This window comes from Mobula hypostoma, chromosome 5 (assembly GCF_963921235.1).
Source record: "Mobula hypostoma chromosome 5, sMobHyp1.1, whole genome shotgun sequence".
Taxonomy (NCBI): domain Eukaryota; kingdom Metazoa; phylum Chordata; class Chondrichthyes; order Myliobatiformes; family Myliobatidae; genus Mobula; species Mobula hypostoma.
In genome coordinates, this window is record NC_086101.1 from 71,994,628 (window position 1) to 72,021,778 (window position 27,151).

General features: G+C 41.3%; 1 protein-coding gene across 1 annotated transcript in view; it reads right to left on the reverse strand.

Annotated features, from left to right (window-relative positions):
- The window catches only part of LOC134347317 (cilium assembly protein DZIP1-like), a 150,973-nt gene that overhangs the window by 59,612 nt on the left and 64,210 nt on the right, over positions 1–27,151 (reverse strand). Inside the window, exons 7-8 of the mRNA XM_063049710.1 lie at positions 15,731–15,779; positions 2,932–3,074 (exon numbers count right to left, since the gene is read on the reverse strand). Coding sequence (XP_062905780.1) covers positions 2,932–3,074; positions 15,731–15,779 — 192 coding nt within the window. The remainder of the gene's footprint in view (positions 1–2,931; positions 3,075–15,730; positions 15,780–27,151) is intronic.

Here is a 27,151-nt window from a genome sequence, read left to right on the forward strand (position 1 = left end):
GCATTTGGAGATGTTAATGAAGAGACGGGAGAGCTGTCAAGACCGGCTCCTCTTTGAACCCTGAACTGTTTGAAGTGATGGACAGGCGATACCCCAGCAGGGGGATAAAAAGGGACAGGTTCGCTAAGGCAGGACACACATGACACCCCGAGGTAACGATCCCTGGAAGCGGTGCGTCTCCCACAAGTCGGTGTGAGTCTTTGGAGGGCTGGTCGCGGGACCAAGCCAGAGACGCACAGGGTGGAAAGATACGATCGGCGGGAACCTGGTGTGTGTCCGCCCTTGCTTGGGTGCTGGGTTCACCACTGAGGAAAGATCGTATCTGGAAGCGGAGAGGTCACAGTCGGTGACCTCAGAAGACATCACAAAGGGCTCGTCCGAAAGCTGACTGCGAAGAATATCGAAGGTCTGTGTGGAAGCCGTTTGAATATTCATTCGTTTTTGCTCTCTCTCTCCTTCCCCCCACTGTCCATCGCCACGGCAGTGATTACTGTGAACTGAACTGAACTCAATTGAACTGAACTTTGCGTCACTTTGAAATTGGTCAGTTACCCCTAGACGACGATAGAGCTTGATTGATCCTGTTATCCTAATTCTGTGTACATGTGTGTTTATCATTGCTGAACTGTTGCATTTATTTTCCTTTTGATTAGAGTACTGTGTTGCTTGTTTCTTTAATAAAACTTTCTTAGTTCCAGTAATCCAGACTCCAACTGAGTGATCCATTTCTGCTGGTTTGGCAACCCAGTTACAGGGTACGTAACAGTAACTTCACACAGTTCATGCCCCCTGACACTTAGAACTTCCACTATGCTGCTAGTGTCTTTCATAGTGAAGACTGATGCAAGGTACTTATTCGTCCACCATTTTGATGTCCCCCTTACTACCTCTCCAGCATCATTTTCCAGCAGTCTGATATCCACTTTCACATCTCTTTTTCACTTCATATATCTGAAGAAAATCTTGGTATCCTATTTAATATTATTGGCTAGCTTAATTTCATATTCCATCTTTACCTTCTTGATGACATTTTAGTTGCCTTCTGTTGTTTTTTATAAGCTTCTCAATCCTCTAACTTCCCACTATTTTTTACTCCATTATATGCCATCTCTTCAGCTTTTATGGTGGCTTTGACTTCTGTTGTTAGCCGTACTTGTGCAGCTTGCCATTAGAATACTTCTTCCTCTTTGGGATGTATATATCATGTGCCTTCTGAATTGCTTCAAGAAATTCCAGCCATTGCAGCTTTGCCGTCATCCCTTCCGGTGTTCTTTTCCATTCAATTCTGGCCAATTCCTCTCTCTTGCCTCTCTAATTCCCTTTACTCCACTGACTTTGCATCTGACTTTAGCATCTCCTTCTCAAATTTCAGGGTGAATTTGATCATATTATGATCACTTTCTGCTAAGGGTTCTTTTACCTTAAGCTCTCTAATCAATTCTGGTTCATTGTACAACACCCAATCTAGAATAGCTGATCTGTAATTTGTAGGCCACATCCTTACTTCTGTTTGGGCCTCTGTATACAAATCCCATCAGGGTTCTTTTTACCCTTGCAGTTCCTTAGCTCTATCCACAATGATTCAATACCTTCCAACCCTATGTCACTTCTTTCTAATGGTTGATTTCATTTTTTACTGACAGAGCAACGCCACCCCCTCTGCCTTTCTGCCTGTCATTTTGAAACAATGTGCATCCTTGGACATTAAGCTACCAGCTATAATCTTTCAGCCATGATTCAGTGATGCCTACAACATCATACCTGCCAATCTGCAATTGTGCTGTAAGTTTATCTACCTTGTTCTGTACACTACATGCATTCAGATACAACACCTTCAGTCCTATATACAACCTTTTCAATTTTGTCCTCCTTTTTTGTTGCAACTTATACTGTGGACTGCAATTTTGCCCTATCAACAACCTCTCCTCACTACCCATTGCTTCTGTTTGTAAACCAGCTACCTCATCTTCAGCACTGTTATACTTCTGGCATTGAAATATAGGCAGCTCAGGACACTAGTCACACCATGCTCAACCTTTGATTCCTGACTTTGTCTGAGATCTTACCAACATCTTCCACCACAACTTCTCCACTAACTGTTCTGGCACTCTGGTTCCCATCGCCCTGCAACTCTAGTTTACACCTCTCTGTCCAGCATTATCAAACCTTTCTGCTAGGATATTACACCCTTTCTAGTTCAGGTGCGAAATGTCCCTTCTGTATAGTTCCTGCCTTCCCTGGAAGAGAGCCCAATGATCCAAAAATCTTATGCCCTCCCTCCTACACCAACTTTTATACATATATAAAACTGTATGACTGTAAGCTGTAAGCCATAAAGTAGCCTCATGCGTGGTACCTTGTCAAAGGCCTTCTGAAAAGCTTCAAAGGTACATTTATTATTAAAGTGTGTATGCAGTTTACAACTCTGAGATTTGCCTTCTCCAGACAACCACAAAACGCTATGGCCGCCGTTCAAGAAAACATCAACCACCCCACCATCACGCACAAAAACAAATCACACAAGTGGCAGCTTGAAAATCAAACCCGCTCCCCACTCAAATAAAAACAAAGCGCACAAATGGCAACAAAAACATCATAGCCAACCATCACCCAAATTCAAATACACGTCTACCTATTCTTCTTATCTATCCTGCTTGTTATTTCTTCAAAGAATTCTAACAGATTTGTCAGACAAGATTTTCCCTTAAGGAAACCATGCTAACTTTGGCCTATTTTGTCATGTGCTTCCAAATATCTTGAAATCACATCCTTAACAATTGACTCCAATATCTTCCCAACCACTGAGGTCAAGCTAACTGGCCTATAATTTCCTTTCTTCTGCCTTTTTCACTTCTTGAGAGTGGAGCAACATTCGAGAAAGCCTTTTGAGATAAAGCCATATTTTTAGAGTTAGAAGCAGGAATTACTTACCGGTGTTATCCCAAGGTTTTTTAACTTTTCAGCCAAATTTTGCTCAACTATTTTATGCAATTCCTCCAAAATTGTTGGATTTTTTTGCATAACTTTTCTAAGATCTTCATTGCAGATTGATACTTCTCTTAGATGTTTAATAGCTGAAAAAGAAAATATTTTACTAATTGTTTCTGAACCAGCTTGTAGTATGACAGATGAAGACAAAGAGAATTTGAGTTAGGAGAAACAGTGCTGGTAACTCTACAATTTCAATATAATATACATATATATAAACAAGTAGTTCATCTTGTATCCATTCTGTTTCCAACACTATTTGGCTCCTTGTCTGTTTTCAACTCTGCCCCAACATTACAACTAAAATCCCTCATGCATGTATTTGTACCCTCAAGACTTGATAATTCCATTGTTGCTCAGACCGGACTATTTTTTACTTTTTGTAGAAGTAGAAGCTCTGCAGCATTTGCAGTTATATCTTCACTCATACCCTTGTCACTTACTCTGCAATTATTGATGTACAATGGCTAATGATCAATGACAATCTACAACTTCTAATTTTCATAATTATGTTCAAATCAGCTGATAAGATAAAGTACACAACAAAAGTGGAAAGCATGTAAAGAAAAGATAAATCAAGAAAATATGGGACAGAGCATATTGTTTTCCTGAAAAATAAGGAGAAAGATGGTTTAACCAGCTATGGTCACATTCTTGTGAAGTTAGAGTGGACAAAACTCCAATTATATATACAAGCTATTGGTTAGACCACACATGGAAGTATTGGGAGTAATTCTGGTCCCCTAATCTGAGAAAATATGTGCTGGCATTGGGGAAGGTCGGAAAGAGGTTCACAAGAATGATCCCAGGAATAAAAGGGTTAACATATGATGAGTATTTGATGGCTCTGGATCTGTACTCACTGGAGTTTAGAAGAATGAAGGGGGGAATCTCATTGAAACCTATCGAATGCTGAGTGGATGTGGAGAGGATGTTTCCTATAGTGGGAGAGTCCAGGACCAGAAGGCAGAGCCTCAAAATTGATTTTGAACAGAGATGAGGAAAAATTTCTTGAGCCAGAGAGTGGTGAATCTGTGGAATTCATTACTACAGACAGCTGTGCAGACTAGTTAATTAGGTATAATCAAGGTGGGGGTTGATAGGTTCTTGATTAATCAGGACGTTAAAGATGACAGGAAGAAGGCAGGAGAATGGGGCAGAGAGGGATAATAAATCAGCCACAATGGAATGGCAGAGCAGACTCAGTGAGCTGAATGACTTAATTCTGCTCCTATGTCTTATGTTCTTATGGTCTCAGTATTTAATGTTTTGGCATCCTGGATCCAAACAATATGGCTGGACCTTCTGCATTCACACCAGCACTGATGCCAAGAACCTAGTTTAAACTCGCCCTAGCACATTTTCTGTGTTTCTCTCCAACCAACTCTATTGTCACTTATGAACTAGCTTGCAAGTAAAGGCGAGCCCTTAATGCAAATTTGCCCCTCACATGTCCTTTGAAATTAATCCCTCTCAGTTTAAATGCATGCTCTCTGGCATAAGACATTTCAACCCTGGGAAAGGATATTGGGTGTCTATTCTGTGTTCATAGCTTATAAACCTCCTTCAGATCTCTCCTCAGTCTCTTCCACTTCAGAGAAGTCTGTGCAACTTCTCCCTATAGCACATACCCTCTAATCCAGGCAGCATCCTGGTAAACCTCTTCTGAACCTTCTCCAAAACCTCCAGATCCTTCCTATAATGGGCAGACCAGAACTGAATGCAATAATTCAGATTCAGCCTATCTAGAGTTTTATAAAGCTGCAACGTAACTTCCCAATGCTGGAATTCAAATCCTCAAGCTTTCTTTTCTTGTTTTTTTTTCTAGTGACCCAACCGAATCGAGAGAGGTTACACACAGGGTGATGCAAGAGATTTAAAAAGGAGCGTTCGCATGCTTTCTGCTTTTTCTGGTAGCCCGATCAAATCGCAATTAGTTACCAAGGGCAAATAAAAGATAAGCAGAGCAGCCATTGTTGGAGAAGACCAGTGTAAAGAGTGGGGAGGCATTGGCTTAACAAGCTTCAGCAAAAACAGGCTTGGGTAAATTAAGTTTCTTCTTCTTCATTCTTTGCCTAGTTAATGCAGTGCGAATGGCTCCAGGGTCTGTGTTATGTCCTTTGTGTGCAACGTGGGAACTTTGCGAGACCTCCGGCCTCCTGGATAACCACATCCGTACCAGGTGTACCAATCTACAGCTCCTCAGAGAAAGTGTTAAGGAACTGGAACTGCAGTTTGGACCTTTGGCTCATATGGGAAACTGGGGATGTCACAGATAGGAGTTACAGCGAGGGAGTCACCCCTACATTGCAGGAGGCAGGTACCTGGGAGACTGTCAGGAGAGAGCAAACAAATGGGCTGCCAGTGCAGAGTACCCTGTGATTGTTACCCTCCGTAATAAGAATACCAATATGGGGACAACCTATCAGGATGGAGCCAGAGCAACCGAGTCTCTGGCACTGAATCTGGTGCTGTGGCTCAGAAGGGAAGGGGAAGGAAGAGGATTGCTTGATAGGGGATTCCTTGTGGACACAAGGTTCTGTGGACATAATAGACACACCCAGATGGCATGTTGCCTCCCAGGTGCCAGGGTCAGGGACATCTTGGTTCAGATCCATAGCATTCTAAAGGGAGAGAGCAAGTAGCCAGAAGTCTTGGTATACATTGGCACCAATGACATAGGTAGGAAAAGGGAGGAGGTCCTGAAGGGAGAATTTAGGGAGTTAGGTAGAAAGTTGAAAAGCAGGATCTTCAGGGTAGTAATCTCTAGATTGCTGCCTGTGAGGGTAAGAATAAGACGATTTGGCAGATGAATATGTGGCTGAGAAACTGGTGCAGTGAGCAGGGCTTCAGATTTCTGGATCATTGGGATCTCTTCTGGGGAAGTTATGACCTGTACAAAAGGGATGGGTTACACCTGAACCTAAGGGAGACCAATATCCTTGTGGACAAGTTTGCCAGAGCTGTTGGGGAGGTTTTAAACTAAATTGGCAGGGAATGGGAACCAGAGTGATATGGCAGAGGATGGAGCAGTTGGTATACAACTAGATGCAGTGTGCAATGAGACTATGAGCAAGGACAGGCAGATGAAAGCAAAACAGCAGTCAGTGGATGAGTTCCAGTGTATGATGGGGGCAAAATAAAAAAAATACAGGACTGAAACTGTTATATTTGAATCCACAGAACATATGGACGAAGGTAAGATTCTCTTGTAGTACAGTCAGAGATCGGCTAGAATGAAATTGTGGGCATCATTGAGTTATAGCTCAAAGAAGACCATAGTTGAGAGCTAAGGACACACATTGTATTGAAAGGACATGCAAGTAGGTAAAGGGAGTAGGGTGGCTCTGTTGGAAAAAAAATGAAATCAAATCCTTAGAAAGAGGAGACATAGGATTGGAAGATGTAGAATCTACCTTGTGGGTAGAGTTAAGAAACTGTAAGGATAAAAAGACACTGGTGGGAGTTATATACAGGCCTCCAAATAGTAGCCAGCATGTCGGCTACCAATTACAAAGGGAAATATAAAACGCATGTCAACACAGCAATGTTAGGATAGTCATGGAGGATTTCAGTATGAAGGCAGATTAAGAAAATCAAGTTGGTGCTGCATCCCAAGATAGAGAACTTGTAGAATGTCTATGAGACAGCTTTTTAGAACAGCTTATGGTTGAGCCCACTACGGGAAAGAATATTCTGGATTAGGTGTTGTGTTATGAACCAAATTTGAGTTAGGGTGCTTAGGTAAAGAAACCCTTAGGGGGCAGTGATCATAATATGATAGACTTAAGCCCGCAATTTGAGAGGGAGAAGCTAAAGTCAGATGGATCAGTAGAATAGAGGGAATTATATAGGCATGAGAGAGGAGCTGGCCAAAATTGATTGGAAGTCCACACTAGCATAATGACAGCAGAACAGCAGTGGCTAGATTGAGCACAAAGTAGTAGTAATCTAAAGGCAGGCTTCTGCATCCATGGCTGGCAAAGGAAGTCAAAAACAACATAAGAGGAAAAGGGAGGGCATATAATAGTGCAAAAGATTAATGGGAAGTTAGAAGATTGGGAAGCATTTAAAAATCAACAGAAGGCAACTAAAAAAGCCATAAGGACAGAAAAGATGAAATATGAAGGTAAACTAGCCAATAATATCATAGAGAGTACCAAAAGTATTATTCAAATTTATAAAGAGTAAACGAGACACAAGACTGCTGGAAAATAATGCTGGAGAGGTAACAATGGGAAACAATGAAATAGCTGACAAAATAAGTATCTTACATTCGTCTTTACCGTGGAAGACACTTGCATTATGCTGGAATTTTGAGAGTGTCAGGAGGCAGAGGTGAGTGCATTTGCTATAAATAGGGAGCTGGTGCTAGGGAAGCTGAAAGGTCTGAAGGTAGATAAGTCACCTGGACCAGATGAACTACATCCCAGGGTTCCGAAAGAGGTGACTGGAGAGATTATGGAAGCATGGTTCACTCCATTCTTTAAGAAAGGAGGAAAGCAGAAGAAAGGAAATTATAGGACAGTTAGCCTGCATACAATGGTTGGAAAGATGTTGAAGTCGATTGTTAAGGATGAGGTCTCAGGGTATTTGGAGGCACATGATAAAATAGACCAAAGATAAACCTGTTGGAATTTTTTGAGGAAATAACAGAGGAGAATCGGTTGATGTTGTGTACTTGGATTTTCAAAAGGTCTTTGACAAGGTGCCACCATGTGGCTGCTTAACAAGTTAACAGCCCAAGATATTACAGGAAAGATACTAGCATAGATAGAGGATTGGCTGATTGGCAGGAGGCAAAGAATGAGAATAAAGGGAGACATTTCTGGTTGGTTGTAGGTGACTAGCAGTCGGAGTTGGGATCGTTTCTTTTTACAGTATATGTTAATGACTTGGATGACAGAATTGATGGCTTTCTGGCCAAGTTTGTTCAAAGTAAAATTTATTGTCAGAGTACATACATGTCACCACATACAACCCTGATATTCTTTTGCCTGCGGGTATAGTTAGCAAATCTATAGAACAATGAATCGATGAACAAAATGTGCAAATGCAAATATAAATAAATAGCAATAAAAAGAACATGAAATAACAGGATAAAGAGTCCTTAAAGTGAGACCATTAGTTGTGAGAACACCAGAAATAGAATGAGTGTAGTTATTCATTTTGTTCAAGAATCTGATGGTTGAGGGTTAACAACTGTTCTTGAACCCGGTGGTGTGAGCCCTGAGGCACTTGTACCTTCTATCTGATGGCAGCAGTGAAAAAAAGATCACAGCCTGGGTGGTGATGACCTTTGATGATGGATGCTGCTTTTCTATGACAACATTTCATGTAGATGTGCTCAGTGGCTCTATAGGCTTTACACATGATATACTGGGCCAAATCCACTGCCTTTTTTCGGTTTTTCTGTTCAAAGGCATAGGTATTCCCATGCCAGGCTGTAATGCAGCCAGTCAATACACTTTCCACTACAAATCTAGAGAAGTTTGTCAAGGTTTTTGATGAGATGCCAGATCTCCATAGACTCCTAAAGAAGTAGAGACGATGTTGTGCTTTCTTTGCAATTACATTTACATGATGTGTCCAGAACAGAACCTCTGAGATAGTGGCACCCAGGAATTTAAAGTTATTGACCCTCTCCACCTCTGATCCTCTGATGATTACTGGCTTATGGATGTTTGGTTTCCCTCTCCTGAAGTCTACAATCATTCACTGGTCTTATTGACACTGAGTGAGAGGTTGTTGTTATTACACCACTCAGCCAAATTTTTAACCTCTCCTGTATGCTGATTCATCACCCCCTTTGATACAGCCCACAACAGTGGCATCATCAGCAAACTTGTATATGGTGTTGGAACTGTACTTAGCCACACAGTCATAGGGTAAGCGAGTAGAACAGGGGGCTAAGTACATATCCCTGTGGTGCAGCTGTGCTGATAGAGATTGTGGAGGAGATGTTTTTGCCAATCCTAACTGACTGGGGTCTGCAAGTGAGGAAATCCGGAATCCAATTTCACAAGAGCGATATGAAATTAGATGGAGGGACAGGCGGTGTTGAGGAAGCATGAGACTGCAGAAGGACTTAGATTTGGAGAATGGGAAAAGGACTGGTAGATGGAATACAGTGCCCAGAATATGGGTCATGCACTTTGGTAGAAGGAACAAAAGCGTAAACTATTTTCTGAACATGAAGGAATACCTGAAGGTCAACTTGCAGGCTGAGTCAGTGGTGAGAAATGCTAATGCAATGTTAGTATTCATTTTGAGTATTGTGAGCAGTTTTGCGCCCCTTATCTAAGAAAAGCTATGTTGGCGTTGGAGAGGGTCCATAGGAGGTTCACAAGAATAATCCAAAAATGAAAAGGAGGTTCACAAGAATAATCCAAAAATGAAAAGATGAATGTATGAAGTGCAATTAATGGCTCTGGGACTGTACTCACATGGAGTTTAGAAGAATGAGGGGGGATCTCATTGAAATCTATTGAATATTGAAAGGTCTAGATAGAGGAACATGGAGAGAATGTTTCCTATAGTGGGTGAGTGTAGGACCAGAGGGCTGAGCATCAGAATAGAAGGACATCCATTTAAAAACAAAGATGAGGAGGTATTTCTTCAGCTAGAGTGTACTGAATCTGTCTCAAATAGCTGTGGAGGCCAAGCAATTGAGAATACTTAATGCAGAGATTGATGGGCACTTGATTAGTCAGGTTACAAGGAGAACATACATACTCTGGCTCCAAGCGCATGTTCCCTCCTTCATATTTGAGAGGACCTACCCACTCTCCAGTCACCCTCTTGCTCTTGTTTTATGTTCAGGGTGCCTTGGGTTCTCTTTAATCCTACTTGCTAAGGACTTTTCATGGCCCCTTCGGGCTTTCCTAATTCCCATTGTGACTTGAGTATTTTTTCCAATTACTCTTGAGGATTAATAACACCGAATTAGTCCATCCAACCTGTGCATATGAAACATCATACAGTTTTCATAATGGAAATTAGAAGCAAGATAACCAACACAATCTTATCTCATGACTTATTATCTTCTAAGTTATTAGTATCGTCACTTCCATGAAATGTACTACTAGAGCCAAGACAAATATCAAATTTGAAATTTGCTGAAGATAAGCATCAAATTACGGACAGCCAACTCTAAAAATCAGTGAGTTCAGAAAAGAATACATTGTCATTGAGAGATACAGCTGGAAAACAAGCGCCTTGTCCTATCTTGAACAATGATCAAACACCGATTTCACACTAATTCTCATTTTAATCCCTGATTTATTCTCCCCACATTCACTTCATATCCTCACAGATTCTAGCATTCAGCTACACACATGGAGGGGGCAATTTACAGTGACCAATTAATATACAGCAACTCAAATGTTTTTGGAATGTGGGAGGTACAGTAACTGAAGCACTCAGATGAAATCCATGCAGGGAGAATGTGCAAGGTGCAAGATCTGACCTAAGGCTCTGGTGTTGTGAGGCAGTGGTGCTTCTGTGCCACCCAAATTAACTTCTGTTTAATTTGTGTTAAATATCGGAGATTTACAAATTTGTCAGTTGTTTGACTGCCCATTAAACCCTTCTTGACTTATGTAAAACTTCAGCTGAACACCACAAAATTGAATATTTCTTTTAGATGAAGGCTTTCTGAACTGAAACATGGTAGGTAATCTATTGGAGAAGACCCTTAGGGATATGACTTTTTAACATAGCTTTATGTGGAGTAAGTCATGAATGACAAACATAAACAAGAGAAAATCTGCAGATGCTGGAAATCAAAATAATACACACAAAATGCTGGAGGAACTCAGCAGGTCAGGCAGCATCTATGAAAAAGTGTAAGCAGGCAAAATTTTTGGACCGAGACCCTACAACAAGACTGAAGAAAAAAGATGAGGTCAGAGTAAGAAGGTGGGGCAGGAGAGGAAGAAATACAAGGTAGTAGGTAATAGGTGAAACTGGGAGAGGGGGAGGGGTGAAGTAAAGAGCTGGGAAGTTGATTGATGAATGAGATAAAGGGCAGGAGAAGGGGGAACCTGATACGAGAGGGCAGAAGGCCATGGATGAAATGGGAGGAGGGGGGACACCAGAGGGAGGTGATGGACAATTAAGGAGATAAGGTGAGAGAGGGAAATGGAATGGAGGTGGGGGAAGAGGGCAACAAACAGAAGTTTGAGAAATCAATGTTCATGCTATCTGGTTGGAGGTTAATACAAGATCTTGCTCCTCCAACCTGAGTGTGGCCTCATCGCGGCAGTAGAGGAGGCCATGGACTAACATGTCAAAATGGAAATGGGAAGTAAAATTGAAAAGGGTGGCAACTTGGAAGATCCTGCTTTTTCTGGGAGGTGTTCAGCGAAATGGTCTCCCAATCTATTTCGGGTCCCACTGATATACTCCAGGTATGGCCTCCTGTATTTTATTCAGGGCCCCAAACAGTCCTTCCAAGTGAAGCAACACTTCACCTGTGCATCTGTTGGGGTCATCTACTGTATCCAGTGCTCCCGAAATGGCTTCCTGTGTATTCAGGGTCCCAAATAGTCCTTCCCGATGATGCAACACTTCACATATGAGTCTGTTGAGGTCATCTGCTCGCGGTGTGGCCTGCTGTATATCGGTGAGATCCAAGGTAGATTGGGAGACCGCTTCGCTGAGCACCTGTGCTCTGTCTGTCAGAAAAAATGGAATCTCCTGGTGGCCACCCATTTTTCATTTTACTTCCCACTCCCATTCCGACATGCCAGTCCATGGCCTCCTCTACTGCCACGATGAGGCCACACTCAGGTTGGAGAAGCAAAACCTTATATTCCATCTGGATAGCCTCTAACCTGATGGCATGAAAATTGATTTCTCAAACTTCCGGTAATTGCCCACCCTTCACCATTCCCCGTCCACTTTTCCCTCTCTCACCTTATCTCCTTACCTGCCCATCACCTCCCCCTGGTGTTCCTCCCCCTTCCCTTTCTTCCATGGCCTTCTATCCTCTCCTATCAGATTCCCCCTTTTCCTGCCCTGTATCTCTTTCACCAATTGACTTCTCAGCTCTTTATTTCAGCGCCCCCCCCACCGATATCACCTAACACCTACTACCTTGTACTTCTCCCTCTCCTGCCCCCACCCTCTTACTCTGACCTCTTGTCTCCTTTTTGCAGTCCTGATGAAGTGCCTCAGCCCAAAACATCGACTGTTTACTCTTTTCCATAGATGTTGCCTGGCCTGCTAAGTTCCTCTAGTATTTTGAATGCCAAACATACTTGAGTTTATTGAGGTGGTGACCAGGATCACTGTCTAAGTTAGAACTGTAAATGCTTTCTACATGGATTTTATGAAGGTATTTAATAAAGTCCCTGGTCTACGGTAAACTCATCCAGAAGATTAAGATGCATGGGATCAATGTGACTTGGGCATTTGGTTTCAGAGCTGGCTTGATTAGAGGGAGGTCACTGATGGGATTTATTCTAGCTGCAGGACTGTAACTACTTGCGTTTGACAGGATCTATACTGGGACTCCAGTTTTATGATATATATATAACGTGGATGGATGGGTTATGAAGTTTGCAGATGATGTAAAGGTTAGTGGCATTCTGGATAGCACATAAGATTGCTGAAGAATGCAGAGGGATATAGATGAGTTGGAGTTATGGAAGGAGAGCTGAAGATGGATTTTAATCTGGCCAAATATACGGTTTTGCACCTTAGCAGATCAAATGTAAAGGGTCAGCATACAGTTAATGATCCTACACAGCATCAAGGTACAGAGGGATCTCGGGGCCCAAGTCTATAGTTGGCTGAAAGTGTTTGCACAAGTTAATAGTATGGGAAACATATGGCATGCTTGCTTTTATTAGTCAAGGCATTGAGTTCAAGAAGCGAGAAGTAATTTTACAGCTTTGTAGAACTCTGGTTAGACTGCACCTGGAGTATTATGTTTGGAGTACTGCACTGTAAGAAATATGTGGAAGCTCAAGAGAGAGTCCATAAGTGGTTTATCAGGATGCTACATTGATTAAAGGTTATATGCTATATGGAGAGGTTAGACAAACTTAGACCTGAGAGATTAATTATAATATTAATTATAAGATTAATGAGAGGCATAGATAGATAGACAACCAGTATCATTTTCCTAGTGTCAAATGTCTAATACTAGAGGCAGGTATTCGTGGTAAAAAAGGGTAAGTTCAAAGGAGGTGTGCAGGTCAAGTTTGTTTTTTTTACACACACAGAGCGATAGGTGCTTGGAACGTGCTACAAGGGATGGTAATACAATCGAGGTATTTAACAGTTTCTTAGGTCGCTACTTGAATTTGTACAGAATGGAGGAATATGAACATTGTGTTGGTAGCAAGGATTAGTTTATTTAGAAACAACATTATACTTAATGTTTAGGAAGCAAGGATCAGACAGTTCTAGAGAGTAACAAGACAACCAGGAAAGGATATGAATGGACATACAAGAACTAGATGGGGGCATGAGAAGTTTATGGCAAGTAGGATTAAAGGAAACCCTAAGGCGTTCTTCATGTAAGTGAAGAATAGGAGGCTGACTGGGTGAGGGTAGGACTGATCAGGGACAGGACAGAAGAGGAAGTATACCTGGTGTCTGAGGAGGTTGGTAAAGTCCTTAGTGAATATTTTGCTTCAGTATTCACAACTGAGAAGGACCTTGATGTTTGTGAGGACAGCATAAAACACACTGATATGCTAGAACATGTTGAGTTTAAGAACAAGGATGAATTGGAACTTTGAAAAGCATTAGGAAAGATAAGTGTCTATGGCCAAACAGTATATATTCCAGCTTACTATGGAAAGCGAGGCAAGAGATCGTTGCACAGTTAATGATGATCTTTGCATCCTCAATGGCCACAGGAGTAGTACCACATGATTGGAAGACAACAAATATTATTCCTTTGCTAAAGAAAGGGAGTGGGAATAACCCTAGGGGTACTGCCAGGGATAGTAGCAGAGGCAGAGATACAAGGGACTAGATAGGTTGGTACATATATCATTGAAAAAATGGAGGGCTATATTGGAGGGAAGGGTTAGATTGACCTTAAGAGTGTGTTAAAAGGTCAGCACAACATGGTGGGCCAAAGGGCCTGTACTGTAGTGTAATGTTCTATCAAAGGCAAATGGTTTGTTCCTGTTCTCATCTTCTATGTTCTATGTTACTTCAGAATTTCAGCATTTACAGATTTTGATTTTCATTTAATACCTCTTTAATTTATTCTAGAAATTTACAAGAAACTTCCAACCTATAAAAATCAAAGAAAACAGCTCAGTGAGAAATAGATAAGTATATTAAATGTGAAGTTATCAAAAAGTGAATAAAATCAATTTGACATACCTATATTTTATATGGATAAAAATAACATTTGCCAGACTTGAAGAGAACTAAGAAACTGTCAGAAAGAAATTCTTTAACTTTGCTGACACACGTTGTTGTAATATCCTTTAGACACCCCATTCCAGGCAATGAAGGTACTATATTCCAGGGGTCCCCAACCTTTTTTGAACCATGGACCAGTTTAATATTAACAATATTCTTACGGACCGGCTGACCACGGGGTGGTGGGGGGGGCGATGTTCAAGTAGGGTTAAACTCACCTCAACATGTCTTTTACAGTTAGGGTTGCCAACTTTCTCACTCCCAAATATTGGACAAAAGTAGCAGTCAAATACGGGACACTTGTGTTTACCCCAAGAAAGACTACCATGACCATGAATCCTTGCGCGGGCACCTGTGTGTGCATATGTGACGTGCGCATGTGCGTATGTGCCGATTTTTTTTCCCCACAAATTGGTTTTGGTTTAATCTTCCCGACTACACTGTACATACATTATTTCTACTTTATATAGGCTGTGTATTTATCATATCATTTCTGCTTTACTATATGTTAGTGTTATTTTAGGTTTTGCGTGTTATTTGGTATGATTTGGTAGGTTATTTTTTGGGTATGGGAACACTTAAAAATTTTTCCCATATAAATTAATGGTAATTGCTTCTTCGCTTTACGCCATTTCAGTACGAAAAGTTCCATAGGAACACTCTACCTTAGCGGGGGAAATACGGGACAAGGGCGGTCCCGTATGGGACAAACCAATTTAGCCCAATACACAGGATGTCCCGGCAAATACGGGACAGTTGGCAACCCTATGTTCAAGTTCAACAGTGCATGACAGGGAATGTGGAAAGGTGCAGCTGACTCATATCGTTTCCTCGCGGCCTGGTAGCACATGCTTTGCTTGTTTTTTGGTTGGGGACCGCTGCTATATTCCACTGAAAGTAATGCACTGAGCATAGCATATGGCAGAACAAGTACTGCACGTGAGAAATGGTTCTTTTCTGTGATAATCTACTGGGCAGAGTGTGTAAATGCAGGAGAAAGTGACAGGGGTTCATTTTAAAAGGAATGATCAGTTAAGAAAAATAATTGACAGAAGATTGGCGGGGAAAAGATAAACAGGATAAGTTAGTCAGGGAAAGGAATGTAATGAAGCAAAAATAATCATGGAAGACTGCGGGTTGTAGGAAATGAGCAGAGTAGTCTGAGGAAGAAAGTAGGATTGGTTTGCAATAGGAAACTAGGGATTAGGGCAAAGTGAACAGCGGACGAGAGAGAGATCAGCTGAAGTTCTGGAAGAGGAAGATACAGGAAAAATAATAGATAGGGTTAGAGGTACAGAGAGAGATCTTTGATACATAAATATTTCATAGTTGTATAAATAGATCTTACATTGAGGTTCTATAATCTTCTTTGGTGTCTTGACAGGACATGCTTTCAGCTGTTTAAAAAAATATACGAATTAGAATTTGAGAGCTGATTCTAACAAAGTACACTTTCAGGAATTAAGGGTTCTCAAATGAAATGCTTAATTGTAACAATCTGGCAGCACGGACAATCAAATGAAGTGATTAAGCTTGTTCAAGATCAATGTTCCACAAATATTATAGTGCTGATTTTCAAAATACATGCTACAGAAACACAGCGAATTGAAAATCACGTGAAGTAATGAAAGCCAGTTATTTCCCATTGAGCATAGTTGCAACAACATGTATTCAGAAAACTGCTTCACCAAAGAGCTTTACATGTTCTAAGATAGTAGTTAATTAGTTTTTGCTTCTAAAATGTCCAGAAACAAAAGATTGGATTCTCATGGTATATAACGATTCATTTATTTTGTTCTTTTTCTACTGATGTTGCTTGACCTACTGAGCTTCTAATGCTTTGTTTTTATTTGAGATTTTTCAGGATATGCAGTTTGTTGATTTTCAAAAAAGTACTAAAATAGACATTAATACTTAAAAAATTATTAACATTTGAAATAACCAACCAGGTCAAAACTGATGAAAATCATTACATAACCAACTCCCTGAAAGTGGTTGCACTGGCTAATAGGGTAGGAAAGGAGGAGTATGGCATGCTTGCCTTTATTTCTTATGGCACTAAAGTTCGAAAGTCTGGAAGCTATGTTGCAGCTTTAGAAAACACTAGTTTGGCCAAATCTGGAGAATTGCATTCAATTCTGGTCACCAGGAAGGACATGACGACTTTTGCAGGGGTCAGAAAAGGTTTGTGGGATGCTTCCTGAATTAAATGGCATGTGCTATAAGGAGAGGTTAGCCAAACTTGTGTGGTTCTCTCTGCAGTGGCAGGGGCTGAGTGGTGACCTGTTTATAACATTATGAGAACATAGGCAGACAGGACAGCTGATACTTTTTTCCTAAGGCTGTATGGTAACACTAGAGGACGTGCATCTAATGCGAGAGGGGGCAAGTTCAAAGGTGGAGTGCAGGACAGGCTTTTTGCACAGAGAGTGGTGGGTTTCTGGAATGAGCTGCTGTGGATGGTGCTGGAGGCAAACATGGAAGTGACATTTAAGCGGTTCTTAGATACGCACATGATTGTGCAGAGAATAGAGGGTATGGTATAGAAGGGAATAGCTTAGTTAAGCATTTAATTACCAATTTAATTAGTTCAGCACCACAATTTGGGCAGGAGGGTTACTGTTGCTCACAAGTAATGCCATTTCTATGGAAGACCAGTTTAGCTAGTCCCATTCCTAAGTCCTCTCATCCTTTATTTTTAGCCCTTTTAAGTAAGTATTGTGTTGGCGCGTGGCCAAGTGGTTAAGGCGTTTGTCTAGTGATCTGAAGGTCGCTAGCTCAAGCTTTGGCTAGGGCAGCATACTGTGTCCTTGAGCAAGGCACTTAACCACACATTGCTCTGCGACGACACCGGTGCCAAGATGTATGGGTCTTAATGCCCTTCCCTTGGACAACATCGGTGGCGTGGAGAGGGGAGACTTGTAGCATGGGCAACTGCCGGTCTTCCATACAACCTTGCCCAGACCTGCAAATGGAAACCTTCCAAGGGGCAAATCCATGGTCTTATGAGACTAACGGATGTCTATTTATTTAAGTAAGTATTGTTGGATTAGGGTCAAGATTTTTATTTTTATTGTGTTTTTCGTTGCAGTTTTGGCTTTCCTTATACGTTTGTACATTCCTGTTTATAAACTTGGAGTTTATTTGGTTCTATACTTTCATAGTTTCTTTGTCTGTGAATCAATCAGTACATGTTCACGAATGCTTATCTAAATTGGTCCATACTGGTTTGTAGTATAAAAGGAAAGCTTGTGCTTTAGTTCCTTTGTTACTTTTCTTTACTCGCCTAGCTTGCTAGTACAGGCTGCCATGTACCATGATAAATATCTAATCAGCAGCTGTAACCACAAGTTTGCACATCATTCGTGACTCCTGAAGGACTTTCTGGACAACATCTCCAGATTTAACAGCTTAGCATCAGGAAGAAGATAGATGAGATTAAGCATGGGAAGAATCCCAGATAAGACAGGAAGTTCCAGTATGTACATTAATCAGGAGGAAAGACCTTCCTCCTTAGTTTCCTAATCATAAGAGAAACAGCAAGTTCTTGTCTCAACACACTATTTAAAGGAAGTCTAAGAGTGAAGTTAAAGCTCAGCGATCTTCTCCTCCTCTCTGTTCTTTTTTAAGTGAAGTTAAACAGCACTTTTTGTCTGAGAATAGTCTATTAATGTGATGATTTGGTGTGAAGCATTTGAATTTCACTTGTGCAATTTATTGATTTTGACTACAGACTCCTTTGTTTCAGGCTATACAACCCCAGTAAGTGAACAATTATTCTATATCTACACTTGAAGTATGAGAGGATTCAAAGTCATGGGCAAATTAGAGAAGAAACCTACTGCAGGAAAAGGAGGAGTGGAACTGTTGGTTGTTATGTGTGAACAGATGAGTGAGGGTTTGGGATTTTACCTAAATGAAGTATTCCAACTGGAAAGAAATCAGTGCTGAGTGTAATGGAATTTAGCTGCTAGATGATATTAAAAGGGCACAGGGTAAGATCCAGAGAATGGCTGAGAGAATGAAGAAAACAGCTAGCAGCCTTATCTCAACTAAGAAGGAGAGAACATGTTCAGTTATAAAAGTTAGCATGATAAAGACAGTGAAAGACCTAAAGAGTAAATTTGCGTGTTAACTGAACAAGTGAGGAAGCAAATGGAAAACTGTGACACACAGTAAAGTCAATACGAAAGAGTTAGTAGAAAATTGAAAAGAGAAATTTGGGTCCTAACTGAACAAGAGAATATACAGGCATTTCTGTGACACTGAAGGCGTGAGGCACCATGTAGCAGGGCATTCAGACCATAACGGAATAGCGGTCCATCCTGCATATCAATGACAGTGACGCTTCTCTTCCTGACAGGCTGAATGTCTTTTAGACTCAGTTTGATGCATGGAACAATCTGCCCTCTCCACCACCCCCCACCCCACTCAAGGAGCAGGCACTCTGTCTGGACACAGCTGAGTGAGGAAAACCTTAGCCAAGGTCAACCCACCCATAAAGCTGTGGGGCCTGATAACATACCTGGATGGGTGCTGAGGGATTGTGCAATCCGGTAAACATAGGTTCTAACAAATATCTTCAACATCTCTCTGGAACAGTCCACTGTGCCCTGGCTTCAAGGCAGCCACTACCATCTCAGTGCCCAATAGAGCAACAGTAACGAGCCTCATCGACTAACATCCAGTGGCGCTGACCTTAACAAAAGTGAAGTGCTTTGAGCAGCTGATTGTGGATCACATTAAGAACTATTTTATTGCTACATTGGACCCTTTCCAGTTCACTTATCACTCAAATCAGTCCATTGATGATGCTATTGCCTCTGCAGTCCACTCCGTCCTGTTCCATCTGGAAATGGTGCTCATATGCCAAGATGCCATTTATCAACTTCAGCTCGGTGTTTAATATGATAATTCCTCAGAAGTTAGTGGGTAAACTGTCCTCACTGGGTCTCAACATCTCTCTCTGTAATTGGATCCTGGGCTTCTTGACAGAAAGGTCACAGTCAGTCCATGTTGGCAGAAACATCTTTAGCTCCATCATGTTGAGCAGTGGCACTCCCGAGGGCTGTGCGTTCAGCCCACAACTGTTCACCCTGCTGATGCAGGACTGCACTACCAGATCAAGTTCAAACCAAATCGACAGCTGTTGGCCTCATCAACAATGACAACGAGATGGCATACAGGGAGGTGGTAGAGTGGCTTGTAGATTGGTGCTAAGTACAACAACTTGAGTCTTAATGTGGACAAGACCAAAGACATGATTGCAGACTTTATGAAGGTGCAGGCTGACCACTCCTTGCTGAGATACACAGCTCCGCCATGGAGGGAGTTAGGAGCACCAAGCTTCTGGATGGTTTCACCTGGTCCCTCAACACCATCCCTTTGGTCAAGAAAGCACAGCTGTGTCTCCACTTCCTGAGGAGATTGAGGTAACAAGGCTCCCCTTTCCATTCCCCCATCCATTCTAACCAACTTTTAAAGGAGCAACATCAAGAGTGTCCTGACCAGCTGCACCACCATCTGCCACAGGGGTTGCAAGGCACCTGACCATAAGTCCCTACAAAGGATTGCAAGGATGGCAGAGAGGATCATTGGAGTTTCTTCCCACCTGTCTAAGATATTCATCAGCAGCACTGTGCAAGCAGGGCCCTTATCGTTGGAAAGGATCTCTCCCATCCGTCCACCAATCTCCACTCCCTACCATCAGGCAGCAGGTACCATACCATTAAGACAAGAACTGTTAGGATGGGAAACATCTTCTTTCCCTAGTCCATAAGAACTATTGAACTCACTGCCACCACCAGGGTCACATCACATATGAAGTGCCAGTAGCATTATATTTATTTTTTTAACTTGTATTGCAAATGCATCTTATTATTGGTTAGCAACACACACAAAATGCTGGGGGCACTCAGTAGGCCAGGCAACATCTATGGCAGGGGTCCCCAACCTTTTTTGCCTTGCGTGGGCACCTGTGTGCACATGCGTGACTGCGCATGTGATGTGTGCATGCATGTACGTGCCGATTTTTTCCCCCACAAATCGGTTTTGCCTTCATCTTCCCAATTATACTGTACATATATTATTTCTACTTTATATAGGCTATGTATTTATCATATCATTCCTGCTTTTACTATATGTTAGCGTTATTTATTTTCGGTTTTATGTGTTATTTGGTATGATTTGTTAGGTTATTTTTTGGGTCTGGGAACGCTCAAAAATTTTTCCCATATAAATTATTGGTAATTGCTTCTTTGCTTCACACCATTTCGGCACGAAAGGTTTCATAGGAAAGCTCTACCTTAGCGGGGGAAATACGGGACAAGGGCAGTCCCGTAAGGGACAAACCAATTTAGCCCAATATACGGGATGTCCCGGCAAATACGGGACAGTTGGCAATCCTATGTTCAAGTTCAACAATGCGTGACAGGGAATGAAGAAAGGTGCAGCTGACTCATATCGTTTCCTCATGGCCCGGTAGCATATGCTCTGCGGCCCGGTGGTTGGGGACCGCTGATCTATGGTACCCGCAGTTTCACCTATCACCTACTTTGTATGCCTCCCTCCTCCCCCCACCTCCTTTGACTTCTCATCATTTTTTCCAGTCCTGAAGAAGGGTCTCGTCTTGAGACGACAACTGTTTACTCTTTTCCGTATTGCTGCCAGGGCTGCTGAGTTCCCCCAGCATTTTGTGTGTGTTGCTTTGGACTTCCAGCATCTGCAGATTTTGTTGTGTTTGTTATTACTTGTTACCTTATTTGCAGTAATATTACTTTCTGTGTTACGCACGTGTGTTATATACACTGTTATGCACCTTGGTCCAAGGAACATTATTTCGTTTGTTGGTATAAACTATAAACTAAACTTGAATTTGAAGTGAGAAAACAAAAGCAGAAGAATGATAAATTTGAAACAAACTACAGGAAGTTCAGACACAAATTTCAAGACAATATGGAGAAGCACAGTGATGGTCACATACTGGTAGCCCCAACCACATTTTTTCCATATCTGGCACAACTCTCCCTAAGACATATTAGGGTGCAAAATATAGGATGGAAAATATTAGGGTGAAGTAGATTCTCCCAACAGTTTTAAGTTTGCTGATGACATTGCTGTCATTATCCGATCCAAAGGTGGTAATGGATCAGCATATAGCAACGAGACTGAAAATCTGGCTGAGTGATGCCACAAACAACCACCTCTCACTCAATGTCAGCTAGACCAAGAAGCTGATTTTTGACCTCAGGAGGAGGAACCTGGAACGAGTCCTCATCAGAGGATGGAGGTGGTGAGTGTCAGCAGTTTTAAATTCCTTGGTGTTATCATTTCAAAGGATCTGGCCCGAGCCGAGAATATAAGTGCCATTACAAAGAAAGCATAAAGCATGGCAGTGCCTCTACTTCCTTAGAAGTTTCAAAGATTCAGCATGACATTTTAAACTTTGACAAACTTCTATAAATGCGTCATGAAGAGTTGATTGACTGGTTGCATCATGACCTGGAATGGAAACACTAATGCCTTTGAATGGAAAATCCTACAAAACGTTGTGGATACTGCCAAGTCCAATGTGGGTAAAGCCCTCTCCACCATTGACCATATCTACATGGAGGGCAGTCACAGGAAAGCAGCATCCACTGCCCAGTCAATGCTCTCTTCTCACTGCTACTATCAGGAAGAAGGTACAGGAGCCTCAGGACCCACACTGGCAGGTTCAGGAATAATTATTACCCCTCAACCATCAGGCTCTTGAATCAATGAGGATGACTTCACTCACCCCCATCACTGAACTGTTCCTACAACCTATGGACTCATTTCATTGACTCTTCATCTCATGTTCTCAATATTTATTGCTTATTTATTATTATTATTACTTTTTCTTTTGTATTTGTACGGTTTGTTGTACTTTGCAGATTGGTTGCTTGGTCATCCTGATGGGTGTGGTATTTCATTGATTCTATTATGTTTCTTGGATTTACTGTGTATGCCCACAAGAAAACAAATCTCATGATTATATATGGTGACATATATGTTCTTTGATAATAAATTTACTTGGAATCTGGAGCTTCTGGAAGCAATAAGGAAGGTGCAGGACAGATTGTTCACTAAGAAGAGATACGTAATATTCTAAAGGAAAAATGAGGCAATCTTGGCTGACAAGGGAAGTCAAAGACAGCGTAAAAGCATATAAGTGATGGCATATAATATAGCAGAAAACTTGAGGATTAGGAAGCTTTTAAAACCAACAGAAGGAAACTAAAAAAACAATAAATAAGGAGAGAAAAGATGAAATATGGAGGTAAGCAAGCCAATAGTATAAAAGTGGATACCAAAGGATTTTACTGATATAAAAAGAGTAAAAGAGAGACAAGAGTGGATATCAGGTGACTGGAAAATGACACTGGAGAGGTAATAATAGGGAACAAAGAAATTGCAGAAAACTCAATAAATATTTTATATCATTCTTCACTGTGGAAGGCTCTCGCAGTATGCCAGAAATTCAAGAGTGTCAAGGGACAGAAGTGCGTGTAGTTGCTATTACTAAAGAGAAGGTGCTTCAGAAGATGAAAGATCTTAAGGTAGATTAGACACCTGGATCAGATGGACTACACGCCAAGGTTCTGAAAGAGAAAGCTGAAGCAATTGTGGAGGCATTAGTAGTGATCTTTTCAGATTCGGGAATAGCTCCAAAGGATGGGAAAATTGAAAATTTCACTCCACTCTTTAAGAATGGAGTAGGGAAAAGTCAGGAAATTATAGGCCATTTATCCTTCTATGGTTGGCAAGATGTTAAGAGTTCACTATTAAGGATGAGGTTTCTGGGAACTTGGAGGCACATGATAAAACAGACCAAAGTCAGCATGGTTTTCTTATTGCAAAATATTGTCTGACAAAACTGTTGGAATTCTTTGAGGAAATAACAGGCAGGATAGACAAAGGAGAATCAGTGGATATTGTTTACTTGTATTTTCAGAAGGTTTATAATAACATGAGGCTGCTGAACAAGGTAAGAGCCCTTTGTATTACAGGAAAAATACCAGCATGAATAGAAGATTGGTTGACTGACAGAAGGCAAAGGGTGGGAATAAAGGAGGCCGAATCTGGTTGACTGCCAGTGACAAATGATGTTTTGCTGGGGTTGTGTTGGGACCGCTTCATTTCATGTTATATGCAATGATGTGGATAATGGAATCGATGGCACTGTGGCAAAGTTTGCGGACGATACAAAGATAGGTGGAGGGGCAGGTAGTGTTGAGGACGCACACTAGTAAGCACTTGATAGGGTCACATTCTCAAAAATCTCCAATTCAAGACAAAGCTTCTACATGAATGACTCACTATCAACTAATTACAACCAGTGCACTGTGGTGGCAGCACGTTTCATCTATAAAATCATAGAGTTATTCTGGGCTTCTGCGATGAGCCTTCAAATCCATATGCCAAGAAGGACAGGGGCAATAGGCACAGATTCCCGCACTATGTCACAGACCATCATGACTCAGAAATAATCTCATCTCTCATTACCACCAGATCTAAATTCTGGGATCTCCTAACAGACAACACTGTGGAGGACTTTCACCAGATGGACTGCAACATTTCTAGAATGTTGCTTACTACCATCTTCTCAAGGACAATTTGGGATGAGAAATAAATGCCCACTTTGCCAGCCATGTGCATATTCCTAAAAAATGAACACATAAAGTAAAAATTAAACATAATTTCCCCATGTTATTATCTGCTTAATTCTATTATTCTTTTCCAAGGATTAGCCCACACCACCAGGTTCAGGAACAGATATTACCCTCAACCACCAGGCATTTGAACCAGGGAATAACTTCACTCAACTTCATTTGCTCTATCACTGAAATGTTCCCACAATCTAAGAATTCATTTTCAACGACTCTTCATGACATGTTCTTGATATTTATTGCTTATTTATTTATTGCAGGTTGAGTACCCCTTAATCCAAAATGCTTGAGGCCAGAAGTGTTTCAGATTTTGGATTTTTTCTGATTTTGGAAAATACAATGAGAAAGCTTGGGATTGCCTATCATTTCAAACTCTGAATTTGTATTTTAAGCAGTCCCTGTCTTACACTTGTTCATCACACATACTCTAAGTACGTAATAGTAAAAATTATTACATACCGTTAATATAATGAAAACATAGCAAGTGCAGGGTAGCAAAAGCAGCACATCAGCAGTGGGAGAGGAGAATACCTGAATCAGCTTTTGAATAACAACAAACAACCACAGGCTTTCATGCACAAAATGCTGGAGAAACTCCGCCCGAAACAGCGACTATATTTTTTTCCATAGATGCTGTCTGGCCTGCTGAGTTCCTCCAGCATTTTATGTGTTTTGCTTCAATTTCCTGCATCTGCAGATTTTCTCGTTTGTGACAGGCTTTCGTTTTCCATCTACGATGCCATGTTTTGATTCATAGATTACAGTACACTGTATTTGTATTTTACTTTTTTTAAAAGATTTGATTTAAAGTATAAAAACAACTACCATTGTAGACTTGTTCTGGTGCTAGACTTCCATCAGAAACAATCTTACTAAGTTCAACAGTATTTTTTTCTGCTGCGTAATGATCAGTAGACTCTTTTAATATTTAATGCCATGCCTTTTTTAACTTTCTGTAACCAGCCTGCTGAATAGCTTGCTTGTTTCATGATCACTCCAATGCTGATGAATCCAATCTTTCAATACACTTTCAAGAACTTCATTTTTTGCTTAATGCAATTTTTTTAATTTTTCAGTCATTTCCATTCATTCCGCATGTGAGGTCACTTCTCAGAACTGTTTCTGGTGTGCAGAGACCTGCATATTGCCAGAGCAGCTTCACAGTGCCTGTGGAATTTTCCATTTGTGACGTTGTGTCAGCACTCAAAAAAAAAATTGGGATTCTGGCAGCTTTTTGGATAGGGAGTACTCAACCTATATTATTATTTTGTCTGTTTTTTACTTTTTGAATTCGCACTTGTTGCCTTTTAGAGTCATAGAGAAAGCACACAAGCATGCCCTTCAGTCCATTCCAAAACTATTTAAACTGCCTACTCTCATCGACCTGCACCCGGACCATAGCCCTCCAGATCCCTACCATCCATGTACCTGTCCTAATTTCTCAAACTTTGAAACCCAGCTCAAATGCACCACTTGTGCTGGCAGCTCATTCCACACTCACACACCTCTGAGTGAAGAAATTTCCCCACATGTTCCCCTTAAACTTCTCAACTTTCACCCTTAACCCATGACCTCTGATTAAAATCCCACCCAACCTCAGTGTAAAAAGCCTGCTTGCATTTACCCCCCGTCTACACCCCTCATCACATTGTATACCTCTATCAAATCTCCCTTCAATCTTTACATGCTAAAGAATACAATTCTAACCTATTTAATCTTTCCTTATAACTCAGGTCCTCCAGATCTGGCAACATCCTTGTAAAATTTCTCTGCACTCTTTTCAATCTTGTTTACAACTTTCCTGTAGGTAGGTGACCAGAACTGCACACAATACTTTAAATTGGGCCTCACCAACATCTTATAAAAATTCAACATAACATCCTATCTTCTGTACTCAAAATTTGCTGATCCATTTAACCACATTATCATCCAGATCATTGATATAGATGACAAACAACAATGGACCCAACACCAATCCCTGCTGCACACTACTAGTCACAGGCCTTCAGTCAGAAACTCAACCCTCTGTTATCACTCTCTGGCTTCTCCCACAAAGCCAATGTCTAATCTAATTTACTACTCATTCTGAATGCCCAGTGACTGAACCTTCTTTACCAGCCTTCCATGTGGGACATAGTCAAATGCCTTGCTAAAGTCCTTTAGACCAGGGGTCCCCAACCACCAGGCCGCGGACCGGTACCAGTCCGCAAAGCATGCGCTACCGGGCCATAAGGAAACAATATGATTTGGCAATATGAGTCAGCTACACCTTCCTTCATTCCCTGTCACGCCCACTGTTGAGCTTGAACGCATGCGAGGTCATTACCCTCGCATCATCCATGTCAGCGCGGGAAGGAGATCAATTCCTCGAGCTTGCAAATGACGGCGGGCTGAAAAGTATGTTTGACATAACATCTCTACCGGCACTCCGGATCAAAGTCAAGGCTAAATATTCTGAGATAGCCACGAAAGCACTGAAAACGTTGCTTCCATTTCCAACATATCGCTGCAATGAATGCAACGAAAACTAAATTGCGGAATAGACTGGACATAAGGAATCCCCTTCGAGTATCGCTGTCTCCCATCACCCCTCGATAGGACCGTCTTGTTGCTGGAAAACAAGCCCAGGGCTCCCACTGATTCAGCGATATTCGTGTGTTGCAATGATTTTATATGTTCATACGGGGAAAATATGTGCTGGTGTGTTTAATATCCAAACATTACTTAGAATGTTATGATGCTATTGACTTATAAGTGACTTAACAATTACAGCACGGAAACAGGCCATCTCTGCCCTTCTAGTCCGTGCCGAACACTTACTCCCACCTAGTCCCACTGACCTGCACTCAGCCCACAACCCTCCATTCCTTTCCTGTCCATATATTTATCCATTTTTTCTTTAAATGATAATATCGAACCTGCCTCTACCACGTCTACTAGAAATTCATTCAACACTTACTTCAAGCTCCCCTGTCCTCCCCTGATAATTGACTTATCACTATATTCATGCGAAGAAAATATGCGCTGTGTGTTTAATATTAAATTCATTAGAGAAACCCTCTTAGAAATGAAATTGAGTG